General features: G+C 42.1%; 2 protein-coding genes and 1 long non-coding RNA gene across 3 annotated transcripts in view; 1 reads left to right on the forward strand and 2 right to left on the reverse strand.

Annotated features, from left to right (window-relative positions):
- Positions 1-288: 288 nt before the first annotated feature.
- LOC111333935 (protein O-mannosyl-transferase 1-like) overlaps positions 289-18,800 on the reverse strand; it is a 69,912-nt gene continuing 51,400 nt past the window's right edge. The window contains exons 4-7 of the mRNA XM_088757716.1: positions 9,451-9,548; positions 4,197-4,313; positions 2,997-3,706; positions 289-1,930 (exon numbers count right to left, since the gene is read on the reverse strand). Coding sequence (XP_088613842.1) covers positions 3,512-3,706; positions 4,197-4,313; positions 9,451-9,548 — 410 coding nt within the window. The 3' untranslated portion in view covers positions 289-1,930; positions 2,997-3,511. The remainder of the gene's footprint in view (positions 1,931-2,996; positions 3,707-4,196; positions 4,314-9,450; positions 9,549-18,800) is intronic.
- On the forward strand, positions 5,075-9,073 carry LOC148732520 (uncharacterized). Its single transcript, XM_088757713.1, has 6 exons — positions 5,075-5,228; positions 5,759-5,844; positions 6,093-6,212; positions 7,156-7,735; positions 8,077-8,236; positions 8,713-9,073. Exons 1-6 carry the CDS (start codon positions 5,150-5,152, stop codon positions 8,822-8,824), a joined length of 1,137 nt encoding a protein of 378 aa, XP_088613839.1. The 5' UTR covers positions 5,075-5,149; the 3' UTR covers positions 8,825-9,073.
- LOC148732521 (uncharacterized) lies at positions 9,846-10,922 on the reverse strand. The gene is made up of 3 exons (XR_016000069.1): positions 10,823-10,922; positions 10,306-10,395; positions 9,846-9,896 (listed from the first exon to the last, which is right to left on the reverse strand). It is a non-coding gene; the product is annotated as an uncharacterized LOC148732521 (long non-coding RNA).

Below are 18,800 nucleotides of genomic sequence, written 5' to 3' on the forward strand. Positions count from 1 at the left end.
TCGAAACAACAGCACTGTTAATTATTGGCGCTGCAGAACACGCTGTTCTCCGCACGGAGAACAGCGTGTTCAGAATGGTCGGGGAGAGGTTGCCGGGGGTCTGGCACCAAAAATGCCTTATTGTCAGTGCTCACTTTACCTCATACTTTAAAAATCTCGGATTGCATTTGACACTCGATGGAAAATTGCTCAAATAAACTAGTAAAAGACACAGGTAGACCACTAAGGAAGAATAACAGAAAACTAATCTCAATGTTATGCAAAAACTCAGTATTTATTCTGCGTCGCTCGTAGTTTTTCGGGCGCTCAACGGGACTGAAGGCGGTACCGCCGCAAAAAAGAGGCGGAGCTTGCGAGTGACGGGCATAGCGTGAACAACAGCCATCTATGCAAGCTATTAGTGTCTCTCTAGATCTATTAGCAAAAGTCTTGGGGTTCTATTAAAACTTTTGGCAAATGACAGTTCAACAGTCAGTCAGACAATAGCATTGATTGATAAAACCCTCCAGACTAGCAATAAAAATAATATAAACACGGGCATTTTTTTAGTAAGGTGGCGGAGATTCTAAATCTTAGAAGATCATAGTTTATATTGAATTCTTATCATGCGAAAAGCAAAATTAATCAGGGAGTTAGGAGTGTTCAGGAGAACATTGCGTTACATTGAATATTCTTTGAAATGATTGACAGCTGAGGAATGTAAAAGAGGACTTTTACGGAGTTGGGGTTTTCTTTTTTGCCTTCTGCAGACCAAGTATTCTATGAAGGTTTTGTTAAAAAAAGGAACGAGGATGGTTAAGATGGGGACTATTAGCTACTTCAAGGTGTTGAAATAAACCAGCTTCTTTGAGGTTTGAGCGCGTCAATCCAGGTAGATTCCCTGCGCTACTGAGAGTTCTCGATACAAATTGTTCCTTCGGTAATGATTCTTTCACGTCTATAATTTGGAAAGTCATGTACTGTACTGAGGGAGACCACCTTGATTGCAGCGGAAAGAATTCTCCTTTCAACACGTTCCGCAGTACATTCACAAAGGCGTGACTGATTAGAACTACGGATGCAAAGACGAACTAAAGAATGGCTCTTAGAGTGTGTGCTGAAGCAATTTTCTTAGAGTATTATTATTATCTACTGGTTAATAAATAATATTATTCAACCAAGCGAGGTTCGCCGAAAATCAAGCCTAGCCGGAAACGGAACTGTATAAGTTAATTAGCAACTTTTCATGATATTTGGAACGTACATTTGAAAAATTTATTTAAAAATGTCGGCGCGTGACACTAGCATTTGAAATCTGTTTGGGTAGACGCTACGCAATCAATCGGCAAAAATGTTTTTCCAGATTTCTATTGAGCTAATCCAGGAATGAGGTGGACTTTGACCTTGGTTTTGAACTTCTTGATTATGCGATTGATTAAAAACAAACAAACAAACAAACAAATGAATTTGTTCTCTGGGTACAAATTACTCGTGTTCAAAAAATGCGTTAAAGAAATTATCGTACACTGGATTAATTTGATCTTCTGGCTTCATTAATCGTCAGGTAGCCATATCCCAAGGCATTACGTTTATACTGTAAAAGAACATGGAAGGTCCATATGTATTCGTCTACCCAAACAATCTCAGATTCTCTCACACGCGACTCTCGTTCCCAGTATCTCTAAATTCTATTTATTTTAACACTCGTATTTGCGTTAAGAAGTCTGGGTAGGAGGGTGCAAGGAGTGACAGTCAGTGGACATGTATCTCATGTCACGTGTTCGGGTGAGAAAGCATGTCCCACGTGCTGAGCCATTTCCTTCTGTTGATGTCGGCGGAAGAGAGAGCTACGTCACCATATGTGAAAGGACTGAAGAAATGAAATCCCCATAGAACCACTACAACCAAGAGTGCGCAACATCCGTACAAAATCCATCGAAGTGATTTGTATCTGGGGAGAGAAAGAGCACGCTTGGAAGTGTTAAGTTTGAAATTAAGAGAGGGACAAAAGAGAAACAATGGTGCTTGCAGCACTTAAAGTCGCTTTTTTGTGATGATTGAAATAATGATTTTTAAATCGAGTGTCAAAGGTTATCAAAAGTCGCCCTTGTTTTACTTTGATTTGCTCTGTGATTAGTCCAGAAAACTCAGACCCTCTCATCCAATCATATGCCGCACTTCAGGCAGTTTGCCTCATTTCACCTTTCAAAGTTGCGTTGGCCGTTGATTGTTAATACAGAAAATGAGGGCCTTTCAATTCCAAAACAACATTTCCGCAAACTTCAAAAGAGCGCTTTTCGATTTAGTGTCGTAAGACCAAAGTAATTATAACGGCCAATCAGATGAAAGAGAAATACATACAGTCACACATACGTTAGTTGACTACTCCCCCATAGGGCTTTTCAGGGCCATCTTACAACACCACCCACCCATCCCACCCCGGGGGAGGACATCCACCACAAAGTGATCTCGTGCGTGGGAAATTAACGTCTCCTACCCCTATCCCCGTGGGAGACGGGGCCTACGGTTTATTCGTCCTTATCCGAGAAGACTAGAATATCTATCCATTTCTTGATATTATAGAAAGCTAGCAAATTCTCCTCAGTTAATATTTTAAGACCATGAGCATTGGTCCGGCCGGGGCACGAACCCTCGACCTCCCGCACAACACAATCTGGCGCTCTAACCAGTTGAGCTAACCCTGAAGAGCTAATAAGAACTGAACATAACGGCACGCAAACCACCTAAAGCGCGGGAAAACGCGGTCGACCAAGTCATGCTAAGTGTGGCGCGAGTTTTCTGGACCAATCATAGAGCAGAGTAAAGCAAACTTAGTGCAATCCTGGATTACTTTCGACAATCAACTGAAGTGACCTCTATCAAGTGAACAGTAACATATTTCACTACTTAGGGAAGATTGAATAAACTGCACAGGAAAAAGACACTACTATCGTTACTGAGTAAGCCTAATTCTGACAAATTTTATATTTCTGGTTAATTGAATATCATGAGCTTACCTAAAGATCTCATCATGAACGTGTTGTAACATCACTGGGAGAAGAATTATTTTATAGAACAGGGCGGGGAGGTAGTGATGAATCATGATAAACAATGTTCTCTCCATGGGGAAGAACGTCATGAAGGGAAGATATCCCACAACCACCGCTTTACCACAGAACATGTATCTCTCCCACGCATCTAAGAAATACAAGTGCAATTTGCCCCATGAATATTTATTCAAAATTAGTCCATAAAAGAGTTTTTATCAGTTGAAAAGGTTGAGAGTGCACATAAGACTGAACCTCAAAGTTCCCAGAGATTACTTCGGTTGCAAGGATACGTTAAATGCTGGCCAAGGTCAACTGTGTATCATGTTATTGACAAGATATTTCATCATCTCGGTACCTCCATAAAATGTTTTGGAAAACTCTACGATAAATATCAGTGGTGGCATAGTAAGTGGAAGGGCAATTTGCGTGGAAAGCTGTGCGCCTAGCTCTTTACGCCACGAAGAGGAAATTGTGCGGCTGCGTTAGAGACAGTTGAACGACCTGCAGTGAGATATCAAAATCCCGAACAAAACCACCACTGTAAACCTACCTTCTGACAAGCTGTACACCTTTCTTCTTCTCCTCAATAAATAAAAAATTAAAAGTCCGAAATACACAGGAAAGGAAGGAGTGATCGCCCAACATATAAAAGGGTTGCCGATGCAGAATATTTGCGCCTGAAGTAGAGAAAACACGAGGATCAGTTGTGCTCTCAAATGAGATGAAGTAAAGTGAAATGAAGACCGCGGTCAACCTTCGGGCACGCGCGGGGGGATCAATTCTGGCTTGCCGTGCGTCAATTTCGCGCGAAAAGATTCAAAGAATATACAAGAAAAATCGCCGTCTCGCAAAATGAGCAAAAAAAAATTGAAACATCAATAAAAATCTGTGAGAGGGAACAAAAGTAGAGAAAAGGAAAACACGCGACTCTTCAGTCACAAAGCATGTTTAAGTACTGTTGATTTACCCGTCTGTTTTGAATTTTATCAAAAAGAGATGCGTTTCTAAAAATAACCGTGACTTGCTGGCTTCTAAGGTCGTTTTTAGCTCGTGTCAGACAACCTGGTTCTGGCAGCCTGTAAGCATGTCACCTAGTCATAGACAACGTTCGCACATGCGCATGCATTTGACCGCTGTGTAAGTGAAGTGCAGTAGTGTTTAGCTTACATTAGTGTCTCTGGCAATCCAAAACGCGACTCCTCTTCTCATCAGAGGCCACCATGAAGGACGCGATCCGAACGTGTGCTCAGCAGAGAGCTCCTTGGTGGATTCTAGCATCTTAAGCTGACGACAAAACACCAAAAACAGAAAAAGAAGTTATGAGAACGGACAGAATCAGACGAAGAAGTCAGAGATAATAATCTGACAAGTCCGTAGTGTGCTAAAAAGAAAACAGGAATGGCGCAATGACGAGAGCGTTCGTCTCCCACCAATGTGGTCTGGATTCGATTCCCGAACCTGGTGTAACCTGTGGGTTGATTTTGTTACTAGTTTTCGTCCTTGCTCAAAGGGTTTTTCTCCTTCCACAGCCGCCATCTTGAGGTTTCTTGGAAAATGACAATGTCAGCTACCCCTCCCTCGCTAATGCTATTTGTCACATACAGGTCCTTGAATTTTCCTCCTTTCATATAAACCAACATTCCAAGTTCCCATTCTACCCGGAAACAGTGGACAATAAAAGCCATCTCATTATTCATTATTTGTGTCTATGGTCCACACGAAGACACCCGCAAACGCAGATGTAGGTGAAAGTATGCGACGAAATTTCGTCAGTGTATTCAAAACCCATAAGAAACTGAGTATTTTAAACGATGTGTTGTCAAAACTATCCATCTTTGAAACTGTTGTCAAGAGCCTCCGTTTTCGGGCGGTTCAGGCGGGTAACATGCGAAAAATCATCAAAAAGATGCAAGATCTTCACCCCCAGTTGTTGGCTATCACCAAAAATGGGTGTCTAGGACTATCTGGAATAAAGTGGTATGGAGACGAGGTTTCGTGATTATGCCGCGCGACCTGCGTCATAAACTGCTTTGTGACGTCAGTGATTTACTTCACTCGTTTTCGCGGCGAGAGCAAGTGTGCGCTTTTCGTGAGAAATAAGTTTTTTTTACAAATCGGAGATGAAGTGGGTGATTGCGCTTTTAGCGCTTTCATTTGTATTTTTTCTTTCAAATGCTACACATGGTGCTAAACTGGAAGGTAAGTTTTGCGCTTTTCTGAGAACAATTTTGGGACTTTTCGGAAGTTTTTCGTGCGCGGAAAATTTATTGCGGTTTTAAGATCTGAAAAGTTGTTTTATTCTCATTTTTGATAAGAAGCAGATTTCATTCTTCTGACCAATCGTGTAGTTGCTTTCGTTGACGGATAAAGTAAGGAAGATTACGCTAATCCTTAATTGAGCTAGAATTGCTCTTTTCCATAAACAACTGAGCACTCACTGCTCACTTTTTGGAAAACAAAACAAGTCGCCGGTTGCTAAGATGGTCTTCGTCCGCATCCAGCGCGTGCACATTTTTGAGTCATTTTTTTTTAAGCACGCGCTTTACAGACCGTTACCTTCTGTACGTTCCCTTCAACGGCTGGTTCGTTATTCATCATCATCTTATCACAGTTCACGTTGAAAGAGTTACAAGGCCTAAATGCCGCACATAACGACGTTGAATAGAGCTAGTCAGTTTTAAACCTTGGCGTTTGTTCCCAACCGAAGGCTTTCCAATTACTTTACGCAGGGACTCTTCCAGGGAATGAGAGACAAGAGTTCTTCTTCGTTGATCATAACCACGAGACAATTCTGACCAGAGAATGGAATGACAAGGTTGGTAGATAGCAGATAACGATGGCTTGGCTATAGATAGCTGCAACCGAAGAAAGTTTACTTTCGAAGATAATTTCGTAGTTCAAACTTTTACCAGTTACGTGTTTAGGTAGCTACTGTAAATTTTAATTAAAGCTGTTTGACAAAACAGTTCAGGTTGATGTGAATGAGGCATTAGTCAGAGATGCATAAAAGCTGAATTGATTCCATTCTGAAGATAGTTGTTTAATTTTCTTTTACATTGAAAGGTGCATGTGGTTAAGATTCAGATTCCGTCCATGGAACTTGATGTGAAGTTGATTTACGACAAAAACTCCATTGACGTTGACAGCAAACCCGATGGACACCAGAAACCCAAGCTTCTCGAGGTATACACTTCCTTTTGTTTGCGACTCCAACGATTAACTTTAGCCTCACTTGATCATAAGTAGCGCAGTTATACTAGAGCAAATTGAAGGAAAATGGAAACTTCCGGTTCTTGCGACTCCCATGGCGCTGATTTTGTGACCTTTTGCAGCAAGTGAGCGCTCTTACAAGAAGTATCATCAGTGGTTAGGGGGAGCGGGGATGATGCGGTGTTGAGAGCGTTCTTACAAGAAGTATCATCAGCGTTTAGGGGGAGCGGGGATGATGCGGTGTTGAGAGCGCTCTTACAAGAAGTATCATCAGTGTTTAGGGGGAGCGGGGATGATGCGGTGTTGGGAGCTCTCGCCTCCCTCTGCTGTGGTCCGGGTTCAATTTTCAGGCCTGGCGTCCTTGCTCCGAGGGTTTTTCTCCAGGTCTTTCGATTTTCCTTCAATTCTAATTCGACGTGGGAACAGTGGACAGGAAGAGCCAACTGGTGGAATGTTCACTGCTAAATTCCCATTCCCAATTCTCACTATACCACGACTTCCAGAGATTCATTCGTAAGAGGTCGAGGTGCACTTACGATTCAGTCGATTACAATACGACAGGTTCCGAATATGATCAGGATAATGACAACGATTCTAGTTCTGTATACTTGCTTTCACGGACGACAGAATCTCAATTCTTTCTTCGAGGAAAACAAGTGTATAGTCTTAGTTTCTGTTCTGTGTTCTGACTTAGAACACTACCTACATTCAAATTAACAAGCATAACAACTTCCACGGTTTTCTTCCCTCTGTTACTATCTCGCATCTTAAAAAAGTGTTTTTTTTTCGGTTTATGTTTGTTTTGTATTCATTATGACTCGAATATTACATACTTAAGGTTATTAGCGGAAGCTGAGCGTGACTTGAGGTTGTCATTTTCGCCCTTAAAACGTCTCTAAATTTTTATGATTGTTAGATCTACAAGTGCACCAAAATCCCTCAATACCTTGAAAACGCGACATGTGCAGTGTACGAAACTTTCGAGCTTGCAAACCCTGGATTGATAACCCGGATGTGGAACTTCATAGTGACGTCTGTGACTAGGGCTCAGGACTTCGCAATGACAACGATCTCAGGAGTTTGGAAGAAATGTTGTCGTTTGACAAAGGTGGCAACAGGTAAAACTTGGAGTGTACTTGAGTATATGTGCATTGGAACTGTGGAATGGACCCGGAGCATGGCCACATGGTTTTTGGAGAAAACCTTTATTGTTCTTGCATGGCTTTCAAATTTAACGTGGAGAGCAGCAACATGGTTTGGTCCACTGGCTTGGAATTGCATCCAATGGTTGGCCGAGCTTCTCTGGGATTTGATTCAATGGTTGGTCGAATTAATCATCAACGGAGCATACTCGTTCATCGGAATGGTTTGGAATACAGCTGCAAGTCTGGTCCAGATAATGTTTGACGCGGTAATGTGGATCGTAAAACCCTTTGTTCCTGTCATCTGCTACATCACTGACGCTACGGTTGAGTTTTATACGGACTATCTACACGGTAAGTGAAAAGCTTACTTTCCCTTAATGACATCAGTTGAGGGTGCAGTGATTAAAGTCTTCAATGAAATTTGATTCATTTTCGGTCTGTTTGAGAAATAATATCGATATATGCAGTAAAAGTACGCGTCTCCAAATGAAATGGCCTTCAGAGTTCTAGACAAATAAGCTGTTAATGTACTATAAATTTTGTCAAGTCTAGCTACAATAATTTTTAAGGATTTTTAATGGGGGGTCTTTTGAAAGAAAATCAACAGGAAGTTAGTAGTGTCTCACACAGAAACAAATCCAGTGGTTTAACATGAGAAAATTTGATGTTCTAATCTTTTGTTTATTCAACAGAACATGTGAGAATTGTCCTATCCCGCTTCGTGTCCTTGTCCTGGCATGATGGTGTCTACACATTCTTCGCTGGCTTGGTTGTGGATTTTGGTTTCTTGATTGCTGGTTTCCTCTCATACTGGTTACTTTTGAGGACTGTGAGCTTCATTGGACGAAAATGGTGAGTTGCATCGGAAGATTTCTGTGTTTTATATCGAACGGAATAGAGGGATGGCCACTTGTACTTGCATAAAAAATAGGTTTAGCTCTCGCTTACAGGTAATCCGCCCTTGCGAGCCAGTTTGTTGGTGAAGATATTTTCAGTCACGTGTAAACTATCTTTAACCTAACGAATACTAAAATATGCTAGCAAGGCAAGATGGAAAAAATAGGAAAAGGCAATGATTAAGAAAACAGGCACGACACCGTCCAAAAATGTAGGAGATCACAGAGATAATAAAAAAAACTTAAATTCCATCGTTTAAGTGTTCGAAGCCATCTAGGAAAAAAATATCTACAACTCAATTGTATCAAACGTCTTGGTTTGTAAGTTTGAGATTAGTTGGGGTATTTTCGCTAACTTTACAACTTTGTTTGACATTTCGTATCCTGCGGAAATGTTTAGTTTTTAACTTATTTGTTCTTCCCTCTCTGCAGGCAAAAGTATAAAGACAGAAGGGCTGCAGCCAATCTGCCACCTAAACCACCCCAGAAACCAATTTGGCAACGAAGGCAGAGGAAGAAAAAGAAAAAGCATAACGATTGGTAGACGCCAAAGATGAATGTTTACTTTATTTTGCATGGATGTTTTCTCCTTTTTTGTTCCCCTCCCCAGAAAAAAAACAAAAAACAAAAAACAAAAAAACAAAAAACCAAAAACAAAAAACATTTTGAACTTTTTGAAGAAAACAGTCTGTGGATGTAATAAATATTTAGCTGACTGCAGTTTTGCTTCATTGGAGGCATACTGCATATGGCGGCTTATGAATTACCTTTCATTAAAGTTGAATAACGCGGATTCTGACTGCTGTCTGGTGCTCTTATACTAAGTTTCCTTTCCTGTCATTCTCTTTCTCCCCTTTTTTGGCCAAGAGACTTGGACAAAATCTAAGTGTCTGTTCTTACTTAGATATTATACTGTCTGTTCACTCTTTTACACTCGAATCTTTCAGCTGGACAACTTTTTAGTGCTTTTCCTTCTCTAACACCTTCTATGAAAAACTCGAATAAATTGCTTTGTTTTTTTTTAATCGTATAATGTGCACAGCAGAACTTTTCGGTGCTGGAAAAAATGGGTACACACTTGGGAAAAACACAGCAGAACAGAGAGCGCGAAAAAAAACATGTCGTTCACGCCCAGTGTGGAGCATAGGAAAACAAGAAATCTCGACCTACCTGGATCTCCCAAAATTTTGAAAGGATAGGCATAGGTTTAAATGCCTTTTCCGACTGGTCTGTTTTCATCTCGACTTCTGTTGGACCTTGACCTTCGGCTAAAGAGGACAAAAAGGTGTTTAAGGAGAGGAAGAATACATAATAAAGAACACCCACGTACAGAATGGGACGACCTGACGCAGTTGAATACGTTTTCAACCGGCAAACAAAAATGTCATTGATGAAGGAGAAGGGTAGAAGTAAAAAATGACGCAGGTTCAAGAACGAAAAGAGAGATAGAGAGACAAACAAAGGTAGGAAAAGAGAAAGCCATGGAAACAAACTTACGATAAGTAATGTTTTGTAGATGTTCCTCAACATTCCAGATCGTATTTGTCTGTTTTATAGTTATCTGCGCACACCTCAAGTTGGTGAAATTCCCAATCCGGTAACTGCATACCTGAAATCTAAACATTGAAATCACAATAATGGGGACGAAATTAGTCCCCTTAACTGTAACGCAGTCAGTTTTAAACACAATGGGGCGCTTTTCGATTGAGCGTCGTATGAATGAAATCAATCAGGAGAAAAAGAAACATACCTTGAAGAGCCAATGAGAACTTAAAGTAAAAAGAACCAAAGTGTCTATAGCGCGGGAAAACGCGGATGTCTAAAGCGCAGAAAAACGCGAATGACTAAGCCGGGACCGCTTTTAGTTTTGCATCTGATTGGCGGAGAAAGCGGTGCGAGTTTTCCGAACCAATCACAGAGCGAAGTAAAGCAAAACCAATGCAATCCCGGATCACTTTTGACCCTCAATTGAAAATTGCTTTAATGAACAGAAAGACGAGTAACTTCAATTCTTGGTGTACATACCTTTACTGCCTGAGAAGTATTGACATGAATCAATCGAACTTGAGAGTGGATCGTCTTCCAAACGTCACTGCTGTCTGGATCAATTAGTTCCTGTTGGGAGAGTAAACACGTTAACAAACAGACAGCGAATGAGTTGCTAAGTGATTGGTTAAGTTCAGCCACCGGCACGTCCATTAGAACTAAGTATGCTTTGCCTTCAAACGCTTCCCCACCGTAAAATGCCGATTTTCTAACAAGGTGAAGACAAAACTTACATTAGTTAGATGCAAGACAGAAATTCTAAACTCGAGAGAAACTCTACCCATAATGAAAGAAATTACAACCAGGACTTTGATATCAGTTCTAATTCAATGATTTTCAATAACTGCTTTTAACTTTCCTCGGTATTTAAAGAAAGAGAGAAAAATATGTATATCCTGCTTTCTAATTAATCTAATGTTCTTCACAGCTGTTGCTTGGATCCAACACGCAATAGGTTGAATTTTAAGTTAAATGTTCCAAAAACCGGGAGATATACCACTTTCCAGAGGTTTTGCGCAGGCATGGAAATGTTGTAGTCAATATAACAGGACACCTCTTGGTTGGCTGGGTTCAAAGGGGCGGCAACATCGTGACTAGAAGTGAAAAAAAGACACACATGACATACCCTCAATATTAGCACTTAAGCACGAACGTTTCATCAACCCTGGGAAAGTACGAGGCCTTGAGCCTGGAGTCTAGCAGTGACTATAAGTGCCAGACTCCGGCAAACCTCTCCCCGACTAGTCTCAAATCATCCTGTGAGCGGAGAAACGCATGTCCTGCAACGGTTATGATAAGGGCCTGCTCGCGAGTTCGGGCTACACATGAGACACAAGGAGTGTACTATCGGTGCTGCTAGTATTACAATGAACAGAATACCACGCACCCTGTGATTGGTTGTCGCCAGTGAACTATCAGAGAAAAGATACACGGCTGACGACAAACGGTAATTGTCTTCTCTGTTTTGTCAAATACGGCACCCACTTCTGAAAATGTTTGAAAAATCTTTGAGACCTAAGACCTGAGCAGTTGAGCGTTAGGAGGTAACTTCGAAATTTACATTCATTTCATCTTCCTGTGAATTGTTTGAAACAAACAGACTTATTCAGCTGTATGCCCGGTCAGTTACAAATCTAAAAAAAAACGCAATAATGCGCGAAGAACACCATTCTACGGCTCGTGTGCCACTTATTATTTATACTCAGCACTTTTGAATGATTAGTAACTGAAGAGACACATTGAAAAATGAAATACATTTGTCAACGAAAAAACCACTTCCCTGCGTTTCACCCTTGTCCCCTCCCCGAAGAGTGATTAACATCTAGTTTCTCCTTACAATATCACCCCTGACTCACACATTAAGGTCAGGAGAATAAAGGAATTTAAAGAAAACGACAAAACTTTTGAGTTTAAACACGAAGGCGCGCTATATAAGGAAGTCTTCCCTGGGAAGACCTGGGCTCATTTGTCATTCACCGTTGACGTGTGCGGGTCAAATTCAAATGCTGGTAGACGAACAAAAGGAGTTAATGAGATATCTAGTAGATATGATGAATATATGAAGTTCATATATTTTGAACTGCGGTTGAAGATACGTACGATGCACGATCCTCGCAGTAGAGAGCGCTATTTATGCAATAGCGAAAATCAGACCTGAAAAAAATCAGGCCTGTACGGGATTCGAACCACTGACCTCTGCGATACTCACACATTAAGGTCAGGAGAATAAAGGAATTTAAAGAAAACGACAAAACTTTTGAGTTTAACCACGAAGGCGCGCTATATAAGGAAGTCTTCCCTGGGAAGACCTAGGCTCATTTGTCACTCACCGTTGACGAGTGCGGGTCAAAAGAGATATCCATTGTTTACTTCCACCAGCATGGTGGCATGAGATAACGTGCAAACCACCTACTTCGATCTCAAATTTACCGCCACAAATAAAGACAGTTTCCATTGGAGAAAGGAAATACAAGTCTCAAAAATTCTTGTATTGTGATGAAGACATAAAACAATTTTGAGGAATGCGCCCGCTGTTCACTACTTTGGAGGAGCTGTAGCTCAAGCTGACTTGACTCTAAGAGTTCTACATCACACGACGGTTGATTGACAAATGGTCCAGTGGGACATAAGGCTCCTTTTATAGCGCGCCTTCGTGTTTAAAAGACATGTTTCGACAGAAACCTCTGTCATCTTCAGTTAATTAACAAAGCGTAACGAGTTGAATTTATATCTACATGCTAATTAAGCTAGTAACAACAGAAAACGTGACAATGTGAAAATTATAAGGATAGCTTTAGATTTACATGATGTAATTGTTGATTCAAAGAAGGTTGTTCTCTTTGAATGTGAATAGCTTCTTTTATCTTGAGTTGGAAACTCCTAGAGGTGTGATCTAAGATATGGAAACAATCTACTTAAAACAAGGCGGAGGGTCCCCAATAGGGTTCTTCAATCCCGCCATCCCGACCGGAATTTTCCCTCAATCCCGAGATCCCGACGGTTTCTACCGGCTAATCCCGATCCCGGTCATAATTTCTTAATTCCTTACCTCAGCAAAAATTATCTTTGAAGTTTCGTTTCAGATTCCCTCACAGCAGACCCAAGCACTCACTATTATACTATCTCTCTGCACTAAAACGATGATCTAGTTCATTTGTTTTTCATGACTGGTTTTAATCGAGTTTCGTCAGTCAACGAGTCATTTTTATGGTTTTTATAGCTCGTTTTTTCCTCGTTTTTTCTGTTTTGCCTCTTTTGTTCGATAACGCCTTCCTTCCGGATCACTTCGATTCCTGAAAAAAGTGTCTCTCAGAGATGATGGCGATCGATGAAGAGCATTAAGGGTACATATCACGACGTTCCACGGCAAATTCAGTGTTCACTACACTTATGGCAAGTCACTGTCGATCTAGTCTCCCTTGCTGCCGTTTTTTTGGATGTCACGCAACGCTCCCCCAAAAGAACGGCTGCTGACAACCGAACTACATTCCTTTCTCATTGTCCTTGCGGTTTGTTCGCGGTCTCATTGAACAGACCAATCACATACCAGAAAATCTGAATGACGTAAGGTTTCACGCGAAAATGTGGATGTGGCAGATGATCTAGCTATCATGTCGGGAGAAACTGTTACTGCCAAAAGGCGTGTCCTTTCGTGGCCGCTTACAGCAATGATTTCAAACGCTCGATAGAGGAAGAGGTTTGAACTAATAAAGAACCAACAAAAATACAAGTTTACAAAATGCTGAAAGATAAAACTGAAAGGCGGCTAAAGCGAACGCGATGAACATAATAACTAGGAACTTACATTGTATCGGCGCTGTAGGCCGCGAAAAAAGGGCAACTAAACCAGATGTTCTCTCGGTGAAATCAATGATGAAAACTAAAAAGCTAGAATATTACAACATGTAAATTATAGCGAACGCGGGAAAGAAAAACAAAACGTATTCCCGAGGGAATGCTAATAAAGTGGAATAGAATGCAAAGAATGCTAAATTCTACAGAAACAATGAAGAAATTTGTCAATGAGAGCTCAAAATGTTTCACATGTTCATCGTTGTGCCCTGGTAAAGATAGATTGTTTGAGCGGTTGTTAAAGTTTCAGCGAGCAACTGAGAAAGTAGAAGAAGCTAAAAACTGAACTGAAACTCTTTCTTCGCACTACTTCAAGAGGTTAAAACAGATTATAAAAGTCAGAATATATAAGAAACAGTAAATTACATCAATAATCAAAACGAAATACAAGACACCTTTCAATCGAGGCCAAGGGCTAAACGCTTGCTTCGACCTACAGATGGAGATCAGGAGGAAAAAAGCGCATGCTTGCCGTCAACAAACCGGGCGAAGGCTTCGAGAACACTGCAATTTAGGTCGGCCAACGTCTCCTACACTACTTGTACTTCTTCATTTGCCAGTCCGCTGATAGTTGGAGTGAACCCGATTAGTTATGTTCGTGGCTTCTTATCACCGGTACAGGATGTCGGCCCGAATTATCGAGTGTTTCCGCACGTTGGTACAACGCAACAACAACAACAATAATATGACCACTTTCATCAGTAACACGGTCAAACACGAGCGGGAGTGCTTGATTTCCCAGATCCTGTAGGCAGCTTAACAAAAACATCTTCTTTCTCGACTAAAACTTTTCTAATTGCAAGCTTCTGGTGAGCATTAAGCTCGAAAATTTTGAACTTTGACGACGCTTTGCGAAAAGCTCCAAGCTCATCCATTTGTCTTGTGTTTTCCACATGAGGATCGCGATAGAAAACGATATCTGATTGGACGAGTCTCAAAAGGTGAGTCTGGCGCGAAAAGGTTCCTGGAAATGGAACCCGAGCTGTGATTGGCCAATTCGGAGAAACATCATCATCATCATCATCATCATCATGTTTATTTGTTCAAGCAGGTTGAATTTATTGGCAACTGTATAAGCTGATGTGGACCTGCTGTTTCCCACCCAACCCACCCCAGGGGAGGACATCCAGCACACAGTAATCTCGTGCGTGGGAAATTAACGTCTTTTACCCCTTACCCTTTAAGAGACGGGACCTCCGGCTTTACGTCCTATCCGAGAAGACGAAACAATGTGAGTGAAGTGTCTTGCTTAAGGACTCAACGTTAAGCCTTAGCCAGGACTTGAACCCGGGCCGTTTAACCCAGAGTCCAGCGCACTGACCACTGGACTACTCACGCCTCACATTCAAAAGGAATGTAACAGCTGCCACGGTTTTGCCTGCTGTTAAGAAGACGTTAACAAACTTGTGCGCGCGCGACTCGCGTGCGCGTGCTTTGAGGTTACGAAGCAATCTCGTAAGCAAATCACGCGGACCCTTTTTTAATGTTGACGTGTGCGATTTTTAGAGAAGAGTAGTTGAAGTTTTTTTTGTTTATCGTTTGGTTGTTGTCGTTTGCCGTAAGACTACAGTTTTCTGTGTTAGAGTAAGTGTCTGTTTGGATTTCCCGTTTCGCTTCCGAATACCCAGCTTATATTGAAGTTCGTTTTGGTTCGATTCTTACAAGCGGGACTGTTATGTAAGTGCTAATGTTCCTTTCCTTGAGCTTATATATAGTTTTTTTTTTGTGAGTTTGTTTGAGTTTTTAGCTAGCTTTGCATCTTGCCTTTATATCGGAATGTTTGGAATGTTGGTTTGTCTATTCGCATTTAGCTTAGCTTCTTCCTTATAAATTCATATTTCAGTTTACGATAAGTACTTGGATACCACGACTACGTTAAATAAAACGATTCAAGGCTTGTCCGTAAAATATATCCTCGCTTCATAGTGTGTCTTCATTTGCGAAACTCATAGTTGTCGTCGAAATTTTGCTTCGCTTGTGTCGGCCGCTACAGTAAAATAACACCGTTACGAAATTGTCGAACCAAAGATCTTCAAATGTCGAGCTCATCCCTTGAAAACGTGGAACAACAAATTCAAATCGAAAAGGCAGAAACTAGCTCTCAACAATGGGATGATTCACCCGGCGTTGGACACGTCCCAAACTCGGATACGGAAGACGGTAAACCACAAGGGCGCGAAAGGAAATTAACAGAGAAAGGGGAGTCATATTGGGCGGAAATTCGTGGTAAAGCACGCCAAGATGCTTACTCGGTTCTTTCAACGCATATAGAAAAGGTCCGTAAGTTGCTAGACGAAGACAAGAATTTGAAGGCCCTCGAAAAGGAAAGAGATCGCTTAGACAAGCTAAAAGATGCCCTTAACGACGCTCAAGGAGCATACGACGAATTGATCGATAACGAAGAAGATAGAAAGGCCTCTTATCTTTGGTACGACATTCGTGACAGAAATTATTTCGAAATGAGATTAAAGCTTGTAGAACGAATTCACTCGCTACAGCAATCGGGAACACCGAAATCGAGTCAATCACAAGCGGGCTCGATAAAATCAGGAAATTCTAGGCGAACGAAGACCTCCAGTAAAACGTCAGCAAACTCGAGAGCGAGTACGGGTCGTTCGCTTCAGTTAGAGGCCGCCGCCAAAACCGCAAGGCTGAAAACGGAAATGAGGTTCTTAGAGCGTGACAGTGAAATAAGAAGAATGCAATTAACGAAGAAAATCGCTATCGCCGAAGCCGAAGAAAAGGCAATAATGGGGCTCTGATCGATGAACGAAAGGAAATTCCGATAAAACAAGAGCCACTAAATCCATCGGCGTCTTCATTTATTCCAATCTCTACGCTCCATCACGGACTTGAAACCGCAGAAACAAAACCAAAAGTCACGCCAACCCACACTTAAGATAATCCCGATAATTTGCTCACCATGGTGCCAGTGCAAGCACAGCAACGAGAAAATTTCGCGATTAAACAAGAAACTGATCCAGTCAGTTCTCAGTCATTTTATTACGAAACACCCTTTCAGAAATCATTAAGGCAATTAATATGGTTGCAGACCAAACAAACAGAACTTAGTTCCCTGCTAGTAGAACAGCAAAAACGAAACATTCTGCCAGCCAAAGAACCGCCTGTTTTCTCAGGAAATGCTTTCGACTACCCGGCGTTTAGGACGGCGTTCGACTCCATTATTTCAGAAAACGTCTCATCGAATAAAGATCGTCTTTACTTCTTCGAAAAGTACACCGTAGGAAAGGCAAATGAGATTGTAAGGGGATTTCTACCCGTGAATTCTGACAGCGCATACACCGAAGCGCGAAAACTTTTGGATCAGCGATTTGGCAACCCAGTGCACGTGGCGGACGCTTACAAATCACGACTACTTCATTGGCCACAGATTAAGGACGGAGATAGTGCCGGATTACAAGCTCTTTCCGACTTTCTCTTTCGCTGTCACGAGGCCGTAAGGATCGTAGGATCTACTGGCGAACTTGACTCTACATCAACGTTAACTCAAGTCAGCGCTAAATTACCATCGTATTGCGGCGTTAAGTGGTGTCGTCACGCATACGATACTCGAAAGAAATCCGGCTCGAACGTTTCTTTTGCCGAATTCGTTCAGTTCGTCAAGGAAGAATCCGATTTGGCAAACGACCCAGTCTTCTCGCCAGACGTCTTGAAAAGGGAAAGAAAGGGCCTCGAAACTACGAAGGATTATAGAGGCAAAGGAAGAAACAAGGCAGACAGCTTTGCCATCAGCATCATACAGGAAAAGTGCCCGCTATGCAAAGGGACACACCCCCTCACTAAATGTCGGGAGTTTAAGAAAAAAAGAGTAGAGGAGAGAAGAGAATTTGTGAAGACCAAGGGGCTTTGTTTTGGCTGCCTGAAATCGGGTCACCTGTCCAGCAGCTGTCGATTCCGTCTTACCTGTGAAGAGTGTGGCAAACCTCACCCAACTCTCCTTCACAATTCCATTCCAACCGCTAAGCGCCCTCCAAGAAACAGTAAACAAGGGAATTCTGACTCGCAAGGCAAGAACCTCCCGATCGCCGCTGGAGTTGCTTCTATTACTCCCAGCAACGGGTCAACGAGCGTGGACGAGAGTGTGTGTGGCTCAACAAGTTCGTCTGACGTCGAAACCACCACCTCTATGATTTTGCCAGTTATGGTTCACCATAGGGATCGCCCACACGTTGAAGTGAGCGTCTACGCGCTACTCGACGACGGAAGCGACTCCACTTTCGTGACAAATTCCACTCTTAAGGAGTTTGGACTAGAAGGAACCGAAGTGTCCCTCAAGCTTAACAGCATGCACGGTAAGGAAAGCATACCTGCGCAGAAAGTCGAGGGGCTGGTTGTTCAAAGGCTTGACAGACAAACCGTGATAAAACTTTCGAAGGCGTACTCGAGAGAATCAATCCCAGCTAGGAGAAACCAAATACCGACCCCTGAAATCGCAAGTAAATGGCGACACCTAACGAAGATAAAGGATGAGATACCTCCTGTACAGCATGACGTCGAAGTCGGCCTTTTGATAGGTTGTAACTGTCCAAAGGCCCTCAAGCCCCAAGAGGTCATCCTTGGAAACGACAATGACCCATACGCGGTAAGAACTAAACTAGGATGGGGAATTATTGGTCCAGTGAGTCCTTCCTCTCTAGACAACGAAGACGACGCTTCTTTCTGTCATGGGATCGTCACTTGTGAAGTGGGTAACACGAGACGCGATGGAAAGTTTGTAGTCGATAACCAAACGAAGGAAGTCATCAACCCCTTTGAGGTCCGGAGAATGTTCTAGCTAGATTTTTCCGAACAATACCACCATGTAAAGGAGTTTTCCCAGGAAGATCTGAAGTTTCTGGTGATCGTTAAGCACGGCATCAGCCTTCAAGACGCTCATTACGAGATACCACTACCCATGAAGGACAGAAATCTGCTGTTACCAAACAACCGCGCAATGGCTTGGAACCGACTCAAGCCCCTCAAGAAACGACTTGAATCCAGCGAAACATATCGCCAACACTACGTGGATTTCATGAACAAGGTCATGGACAATGGTTATGCTGAAAGGGTGCCAGAACAGGAGGTGACAGACACAGGCCGCAAGTCCATCTGGTACATTCCTC

This window comes from Stylophora pistillata, chromosome 4 (genome assembly GCF_964205215.1).
Source record: "Stylophora pistillata chromosome 4, jaStyPist1.2, whole genome shotgun sequence".
In the NCBI taxonomy this organism is placed as follows: Eukaryota; Metazoa; Cnidaria; class Anthozoa; order Scleractinia; family Pocilloporidae; genus Stylophora; species Stylophora pistillata.